General features: G+C 38.6%; 1 protein-coding gene across 8 annotated transcripts in view; it reads right to left on the bottom strand.

The window, feature by feature from the left end:
• Positions 1 to 20,060, bottom strand: part of ENAH (ENAH actin regulator) — a 136,141-nt gene extending 116,081 nt beyond the window's left edge. For 2 of the 8 annotated variants that reach the window (XM_032466601.1, XM_032466603.1), the window contains exon 1: positions 18,853 to 20,049. In XM_032466601.1, coding sequence (XP_032322492.1) covers positions 18,853 to 18,857 — 5 coding nt within the window. In that variant the 5' untranslated portion in view covers positions 18,858 to 20,049. Of the gene's footprint in view, positions 1 to 18,852 lie in introns of all 8 variants that reach the window. The other 6 variants (XM_032466607.1, XM_032466609.1, XM_032466604.1 and 3 more) reach the window with 6 other exon arrangements.
• Between the last annotated feature and the right edge of the window lie 260 nt (positions 20,061 to 20,320).

Here is a 20,320-nt window from a genome sequence, read left to right as displayed (position 1 = left end):
GCAAGTTGTTTGGCTTGTCTTAAAATACACAACAAATAATAGCTAACACATCATATATCTACGTATCCTGCATAAGTAGAGGATAGTAAAAGTTGTCATATGTAACTGGCTAACGCACTTGGTTTGTACCCAGTGTGAGCAAAGGTTACCCAAAGGTTAGCGTCAGAGATACTACAATCTACAGTCAGGAATGTGTCCTGTACCAGGCATGTGATGACTCTTCAGGTACTGGGACCCTGCATCAGCAAGGAAAATTTATCAGGTCTCTAGGACATAAAAGTTAATCATGAAAGTGTCTTTAAAAACAATGAGTTAAGCCTATTTTAAATACTTATATTGAGCTAACGAGGTACAACAATTTCTTTGAAAGTGTTTTTTTTTTCATTTCACCTATGTTAAAATTCAAAAGAATTTTAAAATTCACAAGAATTTTTTTTTTCACCTTCAGGTAGTTTTTAACTTACAAATGGGCTTATATCAACTGATTTTCAGGAAAGATATTCTTTTTTGAAACACTGTTTATAATTTATGGTTGCATTACCAGGCTAAGTAACCAAACAGACATAAATCTTTTGTAATAAAAGTAGGAAACAGCACAAGAGTCACCTTTTTTCATTTAAACATAAAGCATTTAAATGTTTTAAATATGTTGAACATATTTTTTAAACTTTTAAAAGTTATACAGGAGTTTCTGACACCACAGAATTTAGAGTAGTAGTTCTCAACTGGGATGATTTTTCCCCAATGCAAAATTTGGCTAGGGAGAAAAGTTAGGTGTGAGCTACAGGCATCCAGCGGGTAGAGGCAGGGATACTACTAAACACCCTACAATGCACAGGACAACCCCTACAACTCATTATCTGGCCCCAAATATCAAAAACGTTGAAGGTAAGAAACCCTAATTTAGAGGCAGGCATTCATACTGTAGGAAAAAATACTCAACTCTTTCAAAAGAACTAGGAAAATCCAGTTTTCCCTGCATTATTTGAAGATTAGATTATCCTTTCTCCACGAATGGTCTTCACACCCTTGTCAAAAATCAGTAATTGACCATAGTGGCGGGTAGGTATATTAAAAAAAAAAATCAATTGACCATAAATGTGAGTTTACCTCTGGGCTCTCTATTCTGTTCCATTGGTCTATAGGGCTATATGCCAGTACCACAGTGTTTTGATTAGTGTAGCTTTGTAACAAGCTTTGAAGTGAGGAGTGTGAGTCCTTTAACTTCGCTCTTTTTCAAGACTGTTTTGTCTATTCCAGGTCCCTTGAAATTCCGTATGAATTTTAGGATGGGTTTTTTCTATTTCTACAAAAATATGCCATTAGGATTTTGACAGAGATTGTATTGAATCTGTAGATCACTTAATATTAAGTCTTCAATCCATGAACACAGACAGTCCTTTCATTTACTTAGGTCTTCATTAATTTCTTTCACAGTATTTTGTAATTTTCAGTATACAAGTCTTTCACCTCATTGGTTAAACTTATTCCTAGGTATTTTATTCTTTTAGCTACTACTGTAAACAGAACTGCTTTCTTAACTCCCTCTTCAGATTATTCATTGCTGGTATATAGAAACAACTAGTTTTTTTTTTTTTTATTAGTTTAGAAACAACAAGAAATTTATTTCCTACAGTTCTGGAAGCTGGAAGTCTGAGATCAGGGTCCCAGCATGATCAGGTGAGACCCCTTTCTGGGTTGTACGCTTCTTGTAGCTTCACATGGTGGAAGGCATGGGAGCTCTGTAGGGTCTCACTTTCATGGCTTAATCACCTCCCAAGGACTTCACCTCCTAATACCATTGCCTTGGAGATAAGGTTAGAAACAACCAATTTTTGTGCTTTGATCTGGTACCCTGCAATTTTGCTGAATTCATTCATTAGTTCTAGTAGCTTTACTGTGGATATTTTGCATGTATTTATACTTAATGTATGTATATGCATGTCTCCCTCTATGTCTGTTAGCCCAACTGATTAAAGTGAGAGATGAATGAGACCAAACTTGCAGCCCATATCCAATGGGGAACTTGGGCAAGAGCTGATGTTTAAGTACTAATGCCCAGGAGCTCAGAAGGTGATCTTACTTGGAAACAGAATCATGGTAGATGTAATTACTTAAGATGAGATCACACTGGAATAGGCTGGGCCTTTAATCCAGTATGATGGGTCTCCTTAAAAGAGGAAAACACCATGTGAAGACAGAGATACAAGAGAAAAGACAGACATATGACCACAGAAACAGGGATTAGAGTGATGTATCTGTAAGCCAAGAAATGCCAAGGACTGCCAGCCAAAACCAGTAGCTAGCAGAGGCAACAAAGGAATTCTGCTTTAAGACTGTAACATAAAAATTCGGTCTGAGTTTCCTGCCTACCATGTAAGTTTCAAGACTCAAGATGCAATATCAACTCTTGTCTGAGTTTCCAGCATGCCAGCCTGCCCTACAAATTTCAGACTCAGCAGCCCCCACAATCATGTAAGTTAATCCCTTTAAATGCATGCATGAATGAATGAATATTGGTTCTAGTTCTCTAGAGATTCTTGACTGATACAGAAATTGAGAGCATTCAGGAAAATGAGGAAAGGGAAAGAGGAGATGTGGAGGTCACAAAAAATAAACTGCCTACTTCGTCACTGTACCATGATCTGTATAAAAACCTTATTGAGAAACATACTATATATAAAATAGATAAACAAGGACTTACTACTGTATAGCACAGTAAACTATATTCAATATCTTGTAATAACCTATAATGGAAAAGAATCTGAAGAATGTATATATTATATACATATATAAAATTATATATATATATAAAATTAAATCACTTTGTTGTACACCTGAAACTAACACAACATTGTAAATCAACTATATTTCAAAAATAAAAAACAAAAACTAATCAAACTATAAAAAAAATAGCTTTGGTCTTGGAGGGGCTCTTACTGAATTAGTTTCTAATTTTAGTACTTTTTACAGACTCAGAAAGAATAGCAACAGTTTATATGTTAAAGAAAAACAGGACTGCTGATTGGGTAACAGGGTATTTATTTGTATAACATTTCCAGATACGAATACACACACACACACACACACACACACACACACACACACACACACATTTGATGTGTTGGTCCTTATACTTTGAAGCACATATTTTAAATTTTTTATCCAAATATCATTACTATGACATCTTTGTCACTTATCTATACCTTTACATAACTTTATCAAAGGGGTATAAAAACATAGTGTTTAATATTAAGTTGTTCAAAGTACTGTCCTAATACCTTTGAATATCAATAATTTACCTTGAAAATTAAAATGAGAAGGTCTAAAACAATCAATAATCATGAGTTCAGTTTTTATAATTTTTTTTAAGTCACTGGAAGCCCCTAATTGTACCCAGCGTGCTACAAAGTGCTTAGGGATATGTGCCATGAGTAAAAGGAGCTTATGCTTGATTTTTTTTGAGGGAAGATTTAATGTATGAAGTACCAAATGAGCTGGATGGTCAACAGATGATATGAATTCAATGAGAGAGGCTTAGCCTGGAGTGATCGGTAAAGACATAAACTAGCAGAGGAAATTGAAGCAAGAGTGAGACTGAGCACAGAGAAGGCAGCTTTCCAGAAGACAAAATGAAAGTAATGAGGCCAAAATTCCATCAGAACCTTTGGGGAACAAGCAGCAGAGCACAGTGAAATGATTTCACATGGGGAGTACTAACAGGCATGGCTGGAATGTTTTGCAGAGGACTCTGAACACCAGGTTGAGACATCTTCTCTGTGTGCTACAGAGGGCACGTGAAGGGTTTTTAGGAGGACGTTTGGGAAGAATAGCTGAGCAAGTGGGGACCACGTATATGAAGGGAAAGTAGAGTGAGAGATCTGAGGTGGCCACTGAGGGAGAAGGGGAACTTGTTTTCAATAAAGCAAATAATGGTTCCATAGTTCAAGGGGTCTGCTTTTTAAAGATTGATTTTACAGGTTCTCTAAGGATTTAACGGGCTCCTTGCATTCAGAGTGCACCAAACAGAAAAGAAGTCTTCATATTATAAGTTAAAGAAAAAGGACAAAGAATATTCAGGAGCTTGAACTTCACTAAAAAAAAAAAGTTATGATGCAGCACAAAGAACACAATAACTAGAACACACTAAATCAAGAAATCCTCTAACTGCTTTATGGTAAATCACAAAACAAGGCAATGGATTAATAATTCTGTTTGGCAGAGAAAGAAATTGAGATTGGAGACAGCCAGTAAAGAGCAGAACGGCTTTGAAGTCAGTGATGATTCTATTAAACCTATTTCCTCCTAAATGAAAACACCTTGAAAAACATCCATATCCAGAGGGATATAAAAAGATGACTGAGGAATAGATGCTTTGAACAAAATAATAGATGCGTATAGCAGAATACTTTACTAAAGCAACACAAAATAACATTGGCAATCTGCTATAACTGAAAGCCATACATACTAGGGAAAATTTTAAAATATTATTTGCACATAATATTATTTAGAAAAGAATCAAAAATATGTGAAAGTCTCTACCCTCAAGATACTAGGTACCACTTTTCACACAGCTCTTGCAAAATGATTAATGCCTCCTCCCCCACTAAACTGTAAGCAGAAGGGAATAGGTCATGTCCTTGCATATCTTTATTTTGTTATAAGTGGTTTTTGACGATTTATCTTACTGGCCCATTTTACTAACTTTAGAATCACAAAGCAAGAAGAATCATGCAGGAAGTGGGCCATGATAAGGAAGAGTTTGACCTTAATTCTACGAGAAATGGGAAGCCACTGAAATGTTTTAGACATGAAATTGAGACGGTTAACACCTGAATGTCAAAAAGATCGGACTGCTGCATAGATCACAGATGAGGTAACAGATCAATGCAGTAAGTTAGAAAATCCAGCAACACGTATGTAAAAACGTAACAGAGGGCAAAATAGTTCAGGTATCTTAATATGATTCATTGCCAGACTCTCGTAACTTGCCACATCTCTCAGGGAAGCAAAGTAATCAATCCTAACATACACACACACACACACACACACACACACACACAAACTAGTGAACTAACCACTTACAAAATTCATCCCTATAAAACATCCCCCCTAAGGTAACAGTAGCCTTTGTCTGTCCCTTTCACCTTTGCCCTGTCAGTCTCTCAATGATGGCAGATATTTTAATTACCAAGAAACACAATGCCTATCATGTACAGAGTAGAACTGCAAACCTTCCAAAAGATGCAGGCCATTATAGTCACTAAAAATGATGAGAACTGTTTCCAATGACCGGCAAAGCCACTGGCAAAAATGAAAATTTGAGAGGACACTGACTGGGAAGGAACATGAGGGCACTTAATGAGATGTTAAGTACATTCTGTATCCTGACCTGGTTGGTGGCCACATAGTTGTGTATCTGTAGAAAAATTCATCAACCTGTAGGTATATTTGCAATTAATACATTTAGCTGTATATAAATTATACCTTGGGGGTGGAGGGAGAACAAAAGAAGAGATGGTCCCCCTTCCTGTAAAAATTACTGGTTCTGAACATGAAGCTTACAAACCCTATGGCCTGCCTGCTACCAGTATGAAGATGAAATGGATACTCAGAATGGCAAAACGTACCTGGATTCTCAAAGACATCCGTGAGCCACTGAGTGTAGTGGGCCTGGAGCCCACTCATTCTCTGGACTTCCAATTATATGTGATAGTGAATTTTCTTAATGTTTAATTTATTAAGTCTGCTACTTGCAGTTGAAAGTACTTGAACAGATACAATCAGCTAAAATTTAGAGAACGCTAATGAAAATGAGATAATAGGAAGTCAAAAGAAAATAATCTGAAATTGTAAGTAAAGCCTCTGGGCTTTAGTAATGAAGCCCTTGAATATATTGACAAAAACAGCTTTCTTTAGGATCAAACTAGAAAAGTACGCCATAACATTAAGGGTACAGTTTGGTGCCACCTTGCAATTGTTAAAGAAAAATTATGCAAAACAAGCAGCCAACACTTGATTTGTTCTTCCATTTTAAGAATTTAACACATAGTAGCAACCAGAACATGAATGTTTCCATAATTTTGTTGCATTTCTCAAGATTAAACCCAAATAAAGCCTTTTCTCCCCACCCCTGCTATCTCTGAAATGTTGCTCCTATTCTAGGCCAATTCATTCTACATGGCCTTGTTCTTCTACCAATTATTTTCAGAAAATAAAGAAACCTTATATGATGAGATCACAAAGAAAAATAAATTATTTACTCACATCAACATTTAGAAAATTCAAACATAAGACCTCAGTTCATTAAAGTTAACCATTACAGAGAGACACTAGTGTACTGGTTAAAAGCATGGGCTGTGGAATCAGACTGTCTGGGATGGGATCCCAGCTTCACTGTTTATCAGTGGGTGACCCTGGGCAAGTTACCTAACCCTCTGTGACTCAGCTTCCTCATCTATAAAATGAGGATATCAACTATTCCTGACTTATAAATTGTAAGAAGAGTATTAAAAGGTTAATATGGGAAGTATTTTAGGCAGTAAGTACTCAGCTTTATATTTCAAAATCTAAGAAAACTGAGGAATATAAATCCCTTTGGAACAGAGTTGTCAGCAAAAGAAGAACTTTTTTTAAATCACAAGCTTTAATGGGGAGGGTATAGCTCAAGTGGTAGAGTACATGCTTAGCATGCACAAAATTGTGGATTCAATCCCCAGTACTGCCTCTGGGGATAAAAATAAATAAATAGGCGGGGTGGGGTATAGCTCAGGGGTAGAGTGCATGCCTAGCATGCATGAGGTCCTGGGTTCAATCCTCAGTACCTCTATCAAAATAAATAAATAAACTTAATTACCTCCCCTCCACACACACACACAAAAAATCACAAGCTTTATGTTTAAATAAAAGCACACAAATTTTAAATAAAACTAAGACAAAGAAAAATGAGAACAGATATACTTATAGTAAAAATAAGCTGAAAATTTAATTTCTTAACATATAATAACTTTTAAAGGTACCATACCAAACCTACTAAACTAGAAACTAATGTACTACTGTACTTAACTAAAAATGAAATTTAAAAATCCGAATATATGGAGAAAAAGAATGAAAAACTAAGTATTATAAAGCAGTTTATTCTCTCCCTTACCCATATTAATCCATTAATTTAACATAATCCTAATTAAAACTCCAACAGGTTTGGGGGTGCAATTTTTTCTTTTCATTTCATTTTCATTTGTTTTAACTGATGAAATGATTCTAAAACTAATCTGAAAGAATGTATTAAATAGAACAGCAAAGTTCTGAAAAATAAGGAAAACGAACGGTAACCTCTCTTCCTGGATGTTAAAATACATTATATAGTCAGAGTAATTAAGATAGTGAGGTACTAGCATAGAATTAGAAAAACAATGAGTCCAGAAACAGAAGCTAAGTATTTATGGGAATACAGTATACAGTGAGTGTGACATTTCAAATCAATGGGAAAGGATAGATTATTCAATAAATAATGCTGACAAGTGACTAAATACTTGATATTTAGTCAAAAACTAACCTTCTATATCTTACACCAAAATAAATTTCAAGTGGCTTAAATTTAAACATAAATGAAACCATAAACCAAAGAGTAACAGAAGAAAATGTCAGTGAATACTTACAAAATTTTAGGTTGGGAAAGGCATGACACCAAAGGCAGAAACTATAAAGGTAAAGACTGGCAGATCTGACATGAAATTTTAATACTTCTATACCAAAACAAAATTAAAGGACAAGTGATAAACTTCTTTACAAGATACAAGTGGCTGATTTTATATCATGGCCCCCAGTGATCACACTTCTTGATTCGTCCTTGTGTGGTCTCCTCCCACCCTGATTCTGGGTTTGACCATGTGACAGCCTTTGGCCAAGAAGACAGAAGGAATCAGGATGCAGGCAGAGGTTTGATGAGAGCTTGCTCACTGGGGCATGATCTCATGCAAGTCTGCTATTACTAAGTGACAGACAAACAGACACATCACATGAACCCAGCTGAGGAATGGAAAGATATGTGAGTCCAGGTGAGACCAGAAGAACTGCCCAGCCAACTCATACATATTTTATTAGATTTTGAAGTAGTTTGTAACACCACATTAGATAACTGCCACAATATATCTGCACCTTATAAAGGGTTTACTTATTCAGGATATTATAATCAATACGAGAAAAATTAAACATCCCATTCAGAGAAGAGGCAAGAGACATAAACAGTGCACACAAAAATAGAGATGTCCAATAAACACATGAAGATAAGACGTTCAACTCTACTAGTAATCAAAGAAATACAAATTAAAACCTTTTGCCTATCAGACTGGCAAAGATTAAAAAGACCGACAATGGCTTGAGTTGGCTATAATGTGGGAAAATTGACACTCTCAACTACTGTTGTTAGTTTGGTAATGTGTATCAAAAACTGGTAAAATTCCCTTTGGTCTGGTAATTTCATTTCATTTATTAATCACTCAAACACATATTGCACATTCACAGAGGCCTGTGCTGAGAACTAGACTACAGCCAGATCAGGCAGGACCTACTAATAATTCTGGTTTTATTATTAACTTTGGTTTTATTCCAAGAGCACTAAGATGCCACTGAAAGCTTTAGCAGAGGAGTAACAGTATCTGATTCCCACTTAAGATCATTCTGACTGATGTATGGACAATGGGCAACAAGAATGGAAAGGAGGAGACACTAATTTTTCAGATGAGAATAACAGTGGCCTTGGATTTGAGCAGCATCAGTGAGATGAAGAGAAGCAAAGGGAGGTCGACCTGATGGGTCCTGCTGATAGAAAAAAGTAAAAGGAAGGGGGAAAATAAATACTACTCAACTTTAATTCTAGGAATTCATCCTAAAATGTAAGTATCTGTGCAGATATAAAATATGATACATATGCGCACAAAGACATATATCCAAAGATGTTCAAAGCAGTATTTTTTATAACAACAAAAATAATCTTAAAAATCTAAAAGTCCATTCCTAAGAGATTAAGTGGATTAAGGTCACCCAAAGCATAATGAAAATACTGTAGTCACTTAAAATTATATAGACTTCTTAGTGACAAGACGTAGAAAGGGGTCAGTTACAAAATATACAATTTCACTTTTAAACAGTATGAGGGAGGAGGGTATAACTTGTGGTAGAACACATGCTCAGCATGCATGAGGTCATGGGTTCAATCCCCAGTACCCCCATTAAAAAAAATAATAATAATAAATAAGTAAACCTAATTACCACCCCCTCAAAAAAACCAAAAAAACAAAAATAAAATAAAAGGTACAATCTCACTTCTTTTAAAATATATTTATACACAAGCACATTTATGGCTGCACAACATGTACATAATAAAAAGTCTAGAAAGCTATACATCAAAATATCAAAATTCTAGATGGTCTGGATTTAGGTTATTAAAATCTTTATATTTTCCATGCCTTCTAAAATCTACTGCTTTATAATGAAAGAAAAAAAGAATAAAAAAAATACTAATCATTTATTTGGATAATAATAATTGGTTCATTTTCTTAAAATACTGCAAGTACAAAGATTAAAGAGACAACAAAGAAGGGGGAGAGTATAGCTCAGTGGTAGAGCGTATGCTTAGCATGCACAGTCCTGGGTTCAATGCCCAGTACCTCCATTAAAAAGAAAGCACTTAGAAAATTTCTTTTAAATTAAAAAAAGACTACAAATAAATAGAAATAACAAATGAAAACTTATGATTCATCAATCTTAAATTGTTATTAATTGAAGAGACAATTTCCTTATATAATACTACTCAAATGTAAGATGAGAACTTGGGAGAGGAGAGGAAGGGACATCTCTGAGCAAAGCAAACATTCAAATATACAAATACTCTATCATTACAAACCTGTACAGAAAGATTCCCTTCACTGCACTGTAAAACAAGCAATTTGGACTCCCCTGAGATTTGACCTAAAGAGCTGTTCATTTTATTCCACTCATGTCCTGAGGTTCTTTATGAAGCTTCCTCCCTACCAAGTTGACACATATAACACAGATACCAAAAAGGATAGGCACAGCCATTTTGACTTCATTATCACCAGAATGTATCGGTTACCAAGACCAGATGTTCCAGAAGAGCTTTAACACAGGAAAAGTACTCAGTCCATTTAAAAATGTTATCAAAACCGCTTCACTCTCCAAAGACAAAACTTTCTTTGATATTTGAGACCATTGTAAATATACCCAAGAAAAATCACTATCCAGATTAAACAGTTTTCTGAAGATGCTGATGGACCAGCTTCACTGATACCATCAGTGACTTTAATGATCCTAGCTTATAACAGAGCTACCAGAGAGGGCTGTGCACAAAGCTGGAACTCCAAAATTTGTTCAGGCCTCTCCAAGGCACCACTATCCATGTTTCCACGTCAGCTCTCCCACCTGCGTGGTTTCCTGAAGAGAAAAGCCCGGTTCTGCCTTTAATCTCTCTTCTTTAGGATACATGAAGACGTCAGTTTAAAATACTAGTCCAAAGTAATTAAAAAGTCAGAAACAATGTAAACCAAGTAAGACCATCTTCTGATATCTATTCTGGTCAATAAGTGAAAATAATAATCCAAAGATAGGGTGTAGGGGGCTGAGATACAATTCATATATAAAATTCACTACTGTAAAGTATAAAATTCAGTCGTTTTTAGCATATTCACAAGGTTGTGCAATTATCACCACTGTTTAATTCCAGAATATTTTCCATCACCCCAGAAAGAAACCCCATACATACTGTGATTTGTAAGATACATATTTGGTCATTCAGATATATACATTATTTGGTCTTCTTCTATAGTTTCAAGCTCACAGCTCCCCAAACCCTTGGAATTTCCTAAATGCAGAAAGTGGTAAAAGTGTCTTTTAGTTATGTGAATGAGGTAACTTTCAGAAGCACCTAGGGATGGGGGCTGGTTGCCAGGAGAAGCAACCAAGTGATTAAAGGGCTGGAACTTTCAGTCCCACCCCCATCTTCAGGATGAGGAAACGGGTTGGAAGTTGAATCAGCTGCCACTGGCCAATGATTTAGTCAATCATGACTGAGTAAAGAAGCCTCCAAAAAACCCCAGAAAGAACAGCTTTGAGGCCCTCTTTTTTGTGTATCCACAGCAGGGAACCAGAACACTTACGTGTGTCACGGTGTGGGGCCCCAAGCGCCACAAGGACAGAAGCTCTCTGTTCGGGAACTCGCCCTGTGCATGTCTTCATCTGCCTATTGACTCGTGCCCTTTAATATCCTTTTATAAGAAATCGGTAATCTAGCAAGTAAGTGGGTTTTCCTGAGTTCTGTGAGCTGTTCCAGCAAATTAATCAAACCTGAGGAGGGGGTCATGGGAACCTCTTATTCACAGCCAGTCAGTCAGTCAGAAGCACAGGTAACAACCTGAACTTGCCACCCACCTCTGAAATGGAGGGTCACTACAAGACCAAGCCCTTTACCTGTGGAATCTGATTCTATCTCCAAGTAGATAGTGTCAGAACTGATTTGAATTTTCAGACACTCTGCTGGCATCTGGGGACTGCCTGTTGGTTTGGTAAACACACACACACATGAATAGGGTCCAGGAACCCTTCTGCACATACCCATAAAAGCAGTCACTTCTCACTCCTCTTTCACTCTCCCAAGACCCTACAACTATTAATCTACTTTCTGTCTCTTTAGATATTCCTATTATGAACACTTCACATCAATGGAATCATACAATAAGTGGCTTTTTGTGTCTGACTTCATTCATGTTTCCATCCATGCTGTGGCATGTATTTTGTTTCTTCTACCTATTATAAGTAATGCTGCCATGAACATTTGTTACTAGTTTTTGTGTGGATATATGTTTTTATTTCTCTTGGGTACACACCTAGGAGAGGAACTGCTGGGTCACACAGTAACTGGCATTTTGAGGACCTGCCACACTGTTTTCTAAAGCAGCTGCACCATTTTACATGGTTTTTCATATTCTTAACATACACTTAAGAGATGTCAGACTTTCACAGAAGGAGGGGATTTACTCTTATCAAGCTCATTTTATGTGCCAAGTGTTATGCCAGGGTTTTATATAATTTCTGATTTAATTTTCCTGACATCTCTATAATGCAAAAAGTATCTCCATTTTACAGAAGAAATTTGTGAGGGTGGGAAGGGATAAATTGGGAGTTTGAGATTTGCAGATACTAACTACTATATAAAATAAACAAATTTATACTGTATATAGCACAGGGAACCATATTCAGTATCTTGTAACCTACAATGAAAATGAATATATGTATATTCTGAAACATATGTATGACTGAAACATTGTGCTGTACAGCAGAAATTGACACAACATTGTAAACTGACTATACTTCAGTAAAAAAGAATGCAAAAAAAAGATAGGTCTGATAAGAAATAGTAAATGTAAAAGGAATGAACATTATTATTTGGCAATCACTGTAGAAAAAAATTAGTCTTATTTAAAAGAACAGAAATTTGTATCTAAAAAACTGTAACCTACTCAAAAATCAATTAGTTCATAAATATCAAAACAGAATTTGAACTCGGGATGACTGCAAAGCCTGTCATCTTTACCCTCTCCCATGCAACCTCTGCACTGAGATACAGGCACACTGCTTCACACCGAAAGGATTCTTTGGAAAAGTACATGTTGACTAAGTTTATTAGAATCATTATAAAATAGAAGCTTCCCAAAGCACAGATATTTCTAGAAAACGTGAGGTCTCTTTTGTAAATCAGCTCCCTCATTTATTTTCTTTAGTAAATGATTTCTACAGGTAGAGTTACTTAAAACAAAAGCAATGTATAAATCACCTAAGATTATAAAGATTGGCTTTTTCCATCAAAGTTGTATCCATTGATTAAAAAAAAAAACCTGGGTATCTTCTTCAGCTATGGGCTGAACTGTTCCCCCAAAAGTCTATATATTAAAGCCCTAGCCCCCCCTGTGTGACTATATTTGGAAACAGGGCTTTTAGGCGGAAATTAAGGTTAAAGGAGGTTATAAGGGTGGGACCCACGTCCAATAGGATCAGTGACTTAAAGGAAGAGGGAAAGATCTCTGTCTCTCCCTCTCTCTGCCATATGAGGACATAGCAAGAAAATGTCCAAGAAGATGACAGTCTGCAGGCCAGTAAAGAACGCCTTACCAGAACCTGGCCATACTGCCACCCTGATCTCAAGACTTCCAGCTTCCAGAACTTTGAGAAAATAAATTCTGTGGAATTTTGTAACAGCACCGTGAGCTGACTAATATATCTTCCTTCATGAATATCACAAACTATTCAATTATTGGTATTCTAAGCAGTAATAAGAATCAAAACAAAGCAGTCATCAAGTAGAGTATAAATAAGCTAAACCAATAGACATGCATAAGCTTGTTGCTCAAAAATATTTCCAAGTTCCATGATCAAAGAGACTAAAAAACAGAACGATGGCCATTCTGTTAACTCAGAATTTAATGAGAAAGTCAAAGAAACCTGGTGTCCTTCAAAAGGGCTTTGGAGTTAGACAACTCTGAAACTGACTCTTTTTGGCCACTTCTAAGTTTTGTGTTTGAGTGAAAAACAAACTCTATACCTACTCCTGTGGTCAGGATGCTTGTGTTTGTTTGTTTGAATTAAATAACTTCATTAACATTTATTATATGCTAAATACTATTTTATACTCTTTAATACCCAGTACAACTTCTAGAACATTACAGGTGCTCCAAAAATGGTGGTGGTTATTGTTAGTGAATAGATTCTGGGATAAAAACACCCCAAAGTCAAGCATTTATATGAGCACCCACTATTTGCCAAATATTTTGCTGGTACCATGAATATAAAACTACAGTCCTATCCTCAAGGAGTTTACAATGAAGAGGGACAGATAGATCAGATAATTATAAAACAACATAATAAATGCAATAGTAAAAAAAAACATGCAGTATAGCACAGGAAAATATACATAAAATCTTATGGAAGCTCACAGAGAAAAAAATGTGACAATGAATATATATATATATATATATGTTCACGTATAACTGAAAAATTGTGCTGAACACTGGAATTTGACACAACATTCTAAAATGATTATAAATCAATAAAAAATGTTTTAAAAAAAAGATTCTAGAGAATTAAAGCAAAATATTCTCTAACCTTTGAAAAAAAAAAAATGCAAAATACATAGGAACACACAGGAAGAGCCTGGAAGTGGACAAATCAAAGGCTACTGCCCAGAACGTCTGAAAAGGAATTCCCTCCCTGATTTCTGTTCCAGAAAATTTCATAAGCCCTTATCTGAGGAAGCATCCACTGAGGTAAAGAAGTTCCACTTCCACTCAGTTCCATCCATCAATTATAAACAAGAGGGAAAGAGGGGGACTTTAAGCACACTAAGAGTTTAAGTAACCTTTTCCTCCCCAACAACCAATCACATTTTTCCAAATCCTTCTTACACTTAAGATAAAGATGGGGTGTATTACCCCAGATTTAAGCTGTGCATAGGATAAGTAACCAAAACTATCATTCCAGTATGTAATTTCTCCTATACCACCCTAATGGGCCTGCCAAGTTATTATGCTTATTCCAACTGGGCTAACATGGTATCCAAAACCTTGAATATTATAAAAACTTCAGTAAATTTTCTCTGTTAATCCATAGTCTTATTCAAGATGTATTCACTTAATACCTACACGGCAAAACAATACCTAAATACAATATACTGTCATTCAAAAAACACAAACTTGGCTCCTGCCCTTAAAATTAAGCTCTGTGGGAAAGTCACACATCCAACAGCTACAAGAATAAATGAAGATCCATGGGAACAGAGAGACTACTATTTGTATCCTTTCATGGGTATCTCACTTGACATTTGACACAACAGTCCCGTGAAATAGAATTATCTCCATTTTTATCAGTTTCCTCAATTAATGAGTCACCATATAAAGCCTGGATCTTCTGAGCCTTGACTGTGCCACAAACTGAAATGCATATTAAATTTATCATTACTGTAAGTGAAGGTAACAAAATCACAAGAACCATTTCAGAGACTCCAAATATACACATGGGAAGGAAACTTCAAAATCAGTTTCCTTACCTATAAAAGGCAGCGGTTGGACTAGATCACAGATAAGGAGCATTCCAGGAAACACTCTATTGCCACTCTCTGGGACCCATGTCCCAATCAGTCATTACTAGTTATGCACCTTCTCAACAAACCCAGAAATAACAGCCATGTCCTTATCAACATGGCAGCCACTGCCGACTGGGAGTAGATAGACAAAATGTAACCTACTTGCCATCCTTGAACTAGATGAGGCCCAGAAAGGTGAAGCAAAACTACCCAAAAGTTTTATATAACTAGTTTAAAACAGAACTAAACCCCAAACCAAGAAGAGTAATATAATTGTATAATGCGTACAAGGCACAAAGCACACTCTCTTCTATTATCCTTTGATCCTTAATACCCAGTAAAGAATTATCCCTATTTTTACATATTTTGAAATATGGATCAGTGAAATAATGTGATTAGCTCAAGGTCATCCAGCTAATAAGTGGCTTGAATGAATCCTCTCAACCCTACTACACCTTTTCCATGAGAAAGTCACAGAACTGTGAGTGGAAGACCCAAGAATGTCAATCCAAAACCTTCTGGGTTCTTCTTAGCCACTAGGCAACTATATTAGATCAAATAATCTCCTACTTCTATTAAAAATTTTTTTAAATATTTTATTTTGGGGGGGTAATTAGGTTTATTTACTTATTTATTTTAATGGAGGTACTGGGGACTGAACTCAGGACCTCATGCATGCTAAGCTTGCAATTTACCACTGAGCTGTACCCTTCCCCTTGAAAAAAAAACTTAAGTAACTAACCCTGATTAAGTAACTAACCAACTAAGTAAAAAAATGCAGTCATTTAAAAGGCATACACTATTATTTCTACTACACATATATACACCTACCTCAATCACAAATCATCTTATACTTTTGAAATACTACATACATGAAAAATAATAGAACCAAAAAGTTGATGTTACACTAACAAAAGTACTAGGTTTTGGGTCTCAACCCTTTCACTGTCTTGTATAAGAAATACACTTTCCCACTGCTTTCTCATCTGTAAGCAAATTATTAACAAGTCATTCTATATATAGCCTTTTACAAGTAGAGAATGCCTTTAAGATTGTTTCAGGAATGTAAAGTATTATTCCGTTCCCTTCTGTATAGGAATTATTACATTATATCACAGTAAGCAGTGCCATTCCTGAAATTGTCATCTGATGGATCTTATCACAAACACCTAAACTGCAACATACTCATCATATCCTCTCTTCAGAATTCTGGACTTAAGTGGAAATTCCTACCCATGCACTCCTATTTCTGGATGGCCTTTAAAACATCAGAACTACTCCTTAATATAACTAAAATAGGCTCAATTTAAGAGTATAAAATTTATGTCCTACAGTACTTGAAAGGATCAGAGACTAAGTCATATAACAGCCCTTTCTTAAATGCCAAAACATCCAGAGCTTTTTGCAACCAGCACAAGAACCTTTTACTTCCATACCAGACAATCCTGCTTATAAAGGTATCTAAGGAAATGTGTATACACGAGTGGCACAAACGACTACCAAATAATCTACTGCCTTCCAAAGTGAAAAGCTGATCCTCTTTTCTGCTCTTAAATTATTCACAATTAGCCTACAAAGAATTACCGTAGACTACTTGAACAAACTTTTCAGGCCTATGTACCATGGTCTGTATTTATGATACTGGAATGCAAGGGTGTGATTCCTCCCTCTCTATATTTAATAAGGAATAGAGCAGGAAAAGTTTAAAAATTACATTACTTTTTATTAGAAAAGAAACTCTTAAGTGAAGACATAATTTACCTTTGACAGACTGACAACTATACATGATAGTGCTCAAACTTCACTGAATACTTTTAACTTTTAAGGTTTTTTTTTTTTTTTTTTTGGTTCACAACCTCTGAATCTGACAACTTTACGATCATTTTATTTTAAAATATCCCACTTTCAGTGTTTTACATTTCTCAATGTTGAGAAACTTTTACCCAAAGTTTGGAAAAAACTGATAAATTCTGATCTGGAAGACTCCTATAAGCATTAAATCTTTAAAGCAGAAATCGACAGTACTTGTAAGACATTAACATTACATATTTTTACTATAGTTCCTAAGTTTTAAAGGACATCAGTAATTTGATTAAAAACCATACTCAAATGCATGGCTCAAGTTTTTCAAGCCATATTTTACAGACTATGTTTTTTGGTTTGTATGCCATAATTACACTTTAAACTGATCCATTACATTTGAGAATAATGTGCACATGAAATCACTAAGGAAAAGGAGTCACAGAGACACAGCATTAAAACACAATTTTTAAAGCCTTCAAATAAAGCTATGTAACTTGAAATCTGAGAAAAGCATAATTCAAATTCACAATAAGCTGAAGTGAAAACAACACAGCTACATCACAAAAATATATGTATTAAAAAAAAAACAAAATGGGAAAGTAAAGTGTTCAACCGTGATAGGAAAAAAAAAGTTTAAAATGGGAACTACTTAAATTGGGAAAGAATTCCAATGACATGACATTTTCTTGCCAAAGCGAAGGAATGTGTAGATTATAATCACTCAAATCTCATTGTATTACATTATAAAGGTCTTGGCAACGGTTAGCCATTAATCTTTTAACACAAAGGAGATTCAAATCCAAATGAACTGTAAGACTATCTCTTCCAGGAGACAGAAACGGAGTAATTTACTTTATCCACAATTGTTTAACCTAAAAGGGAGGCCTTAAGGATGATAACGCAGAACGGATCAGCCTTCCGTCTACCAAGTCCCATTTCTCACGAAGTCTTGCACCAATCCGAAAAGAGGTTTGTGGACACAAAACTGGCTCAGGAAAGGCTGAAAAAAAATCTCCAATGAATGACACACCACATCATGGTTTATTCTCTTACACAATTGGAGAAACAAAAACGAAAAATATCACACCATATGTTTCATCGTTTCAATTAGAAAATATTTTACGACGGTACAGTCAATTCTTTGGGGCTGAAAAAAATAATTTAGCTTCTGTTTTACTGATTACAGAAAAAAGGAAAAAGCAGCTGCTGCAATGCAACACAGGCTGCTACAGAGGAAGGAGAGAAAGGGTTTTCCAAACAAATCCCTCCCCCGCCCCCGTTTACACACCCCAAACAACTTACTTATCCCAGTCTTTACTGTGTCCCGCAAACATAAACCTATTAAATTCTTTCCCTTCCCCCACCACCGTGAAATTTCACCTTTCAGAGCTCCTTCACCTACCGCTCCCAGAGCACTTTATTCCCCGCAGAAATTTCAGATCTTTCAAACTTTCCTTTCTTTTTTAATTAAACACGAGAGTTTTGTAATAAAAATGCACGAAAATTTTACGCATATATGGAAAAATACCTGTTTCCCAGCCACATGAACGCTTCGATTCTCGAACCCCTCCCCATATCCCAGGTTTGGCTTGCAAAGGCTGGGGGGAGGGAGCCAGAAGCAAATCAAATTTAGGAAGGGAAATCCTGGGCGAAAGAGGAGCATTTGAGGAAAAATGGGAGAACGTCGAAAAGAGACCTCCCCACTCCCTAATAAGAGAGGCTGGGGAGGATTATAAGAAAGAAAGAGAAATGAGAAGGGACAAAGGGGGAGGGGGGAGAAAGGGACCGGAGACCAGGGTAGACGCGCCGGGCCGGGAGAGGGAAGGCGGGGTCCGGGGAGAGCGGGGTCGCTGCTCCCGCGGCACAATGGCCTGACGGCCCCCGCCCCGCGCGCCCCTCACCTCATGGTGCCGGCCGCACCGAGGCTTCCCCAGCAGCCGGGAGACGCAGGAGGCGGCGAGACGAAGGGGGTCTCTCCTCCAGGGGCGGAGACGCCGCTCGGGGCCGGGAGACAAGTGTCCAGCTCCTCTTTCGGGCGGCCGCGGGGCTACACCATCTCCTCGCACAAAGCCGAGGCGCCGGCCCGGGGCGGGAGAGAAGAGGGCGAAAGAAAAGCTGGGGAGGGGGCGGAGAGGCCGAGGCGCCAAGCCGGTCCCGCGGCCACCGCAGGCCCCCACCTCCTCCACCACCTCCTCCTCCTCCTCCTCCGGGAGCTTCCTCGACCGCCCTCGGAGGGGTGCCCGCGGGGCCGCGCGCCCGGCCGCCGCTCCACAGGCCCGTGCCCGCCGCGCCCGCCGCCGAGGCCGTGTGCAACCGGCAGCTGCGGCAGCCGCGGTAGGAGAGTCGGGATCGCCGCGAGGAGCCCAGGAGGAGGCGGGGCGCGCGGCGGAGGAACACGCAGGCGCCGCCCTCCTCCCCTCCTTCCCCCGGGGGCGAGGGGGCGGTGCGGGGGGGAGGGGAGGCGGGGGGCCGGGCACCCCCTCCCGCCGCCGGCCCGGACCCCCACCGGACTGCAGAGAGCGGGGAGGGGCCGGGAGCGGGCGCGGCGACGGCGGGTTAGCAAAGGTTCTTTGTTGCCTCCCACCCCGCTCCCTCCAGACCCCTGGGATCCGGGCTGCCCACCCCCGGCCCGCAGCCTTCGAGGGTTCTTCTCCCGGGGTTGTCCTTGGCCGTGGCCCCCAATCCGATCTCCTCCCGCTCCCCTGACGCTGGGGGAGCCCCCGGGCCTCCCCAGCGCCCGAGGGCTGAGACTGAGGCGCCAGGACCTCCCGGCGTGGGACCTGCGGGCACCAGCGTGGGGAGCCGGGAGGCGGCAACCAGGATGCGTGACTGGGCACCGGGCCGGGCCGAGGGACTCCGGATCTGCCCGCGGCCGGGTGCCCTCGCGCGGGGTTTGTCCTCAGCTCGCCCTGTTGCTATCTCAGGACCGAGACCTGCCAGTCGATGGGCATCCCGGCCAGATCTGCGGCCCGCCCCCGCCGCGCGCTGCTCCCCGCGATTCCTCCGGGCTGGAGGGAGGGGGTTGGCGTATAAATGTAAAATATGGTCATCATTGTTCGCTTCGTTCCTTTTCTTCCCGAGGAATCCCAGCGTGCTGTACCGATTTAACGAGCTGATATGCACACACCATGTATAGGGATGACTTCATCCCCGAAAGAACGCAGCCAACTGGCGGGGAAACGCAGTCGCCGAGAGACGCGCGCCGCATCGTGTGCAGCCTCAAAAGTGGAAGAAGAGAAAAGCAGCCCGTGAAACCGCTTTCTATCGTCATTAGCAAAAAGGGAATTCCGGCGGGGGGCGGGGAGGGATGTGAACTAATGATAGTTTTACATTTTCCGTCATTCGCACGGTCTTGAAATCACCTCCTTT

This window comes from Camelus ferus, chromosome 23 (assembly GCF_009834535.1).
Source record: "Camelus ferus isolate YT-003-E chromosome 23, BCGSAC_Cfer_1.0, whole genome shotgun sequence".
Taxonomy (NCBI): domain Eukaryota; kingdom Metazoa; phylum Chordata; class Mammalia; order Artiodactyla; family Camelidae; genus Camelus; species Camelus ferus.
Note: the sequence above shows the minus strand (reverse complement) of the source record. Positions and strands in the feature narration are given on the sequence as shown.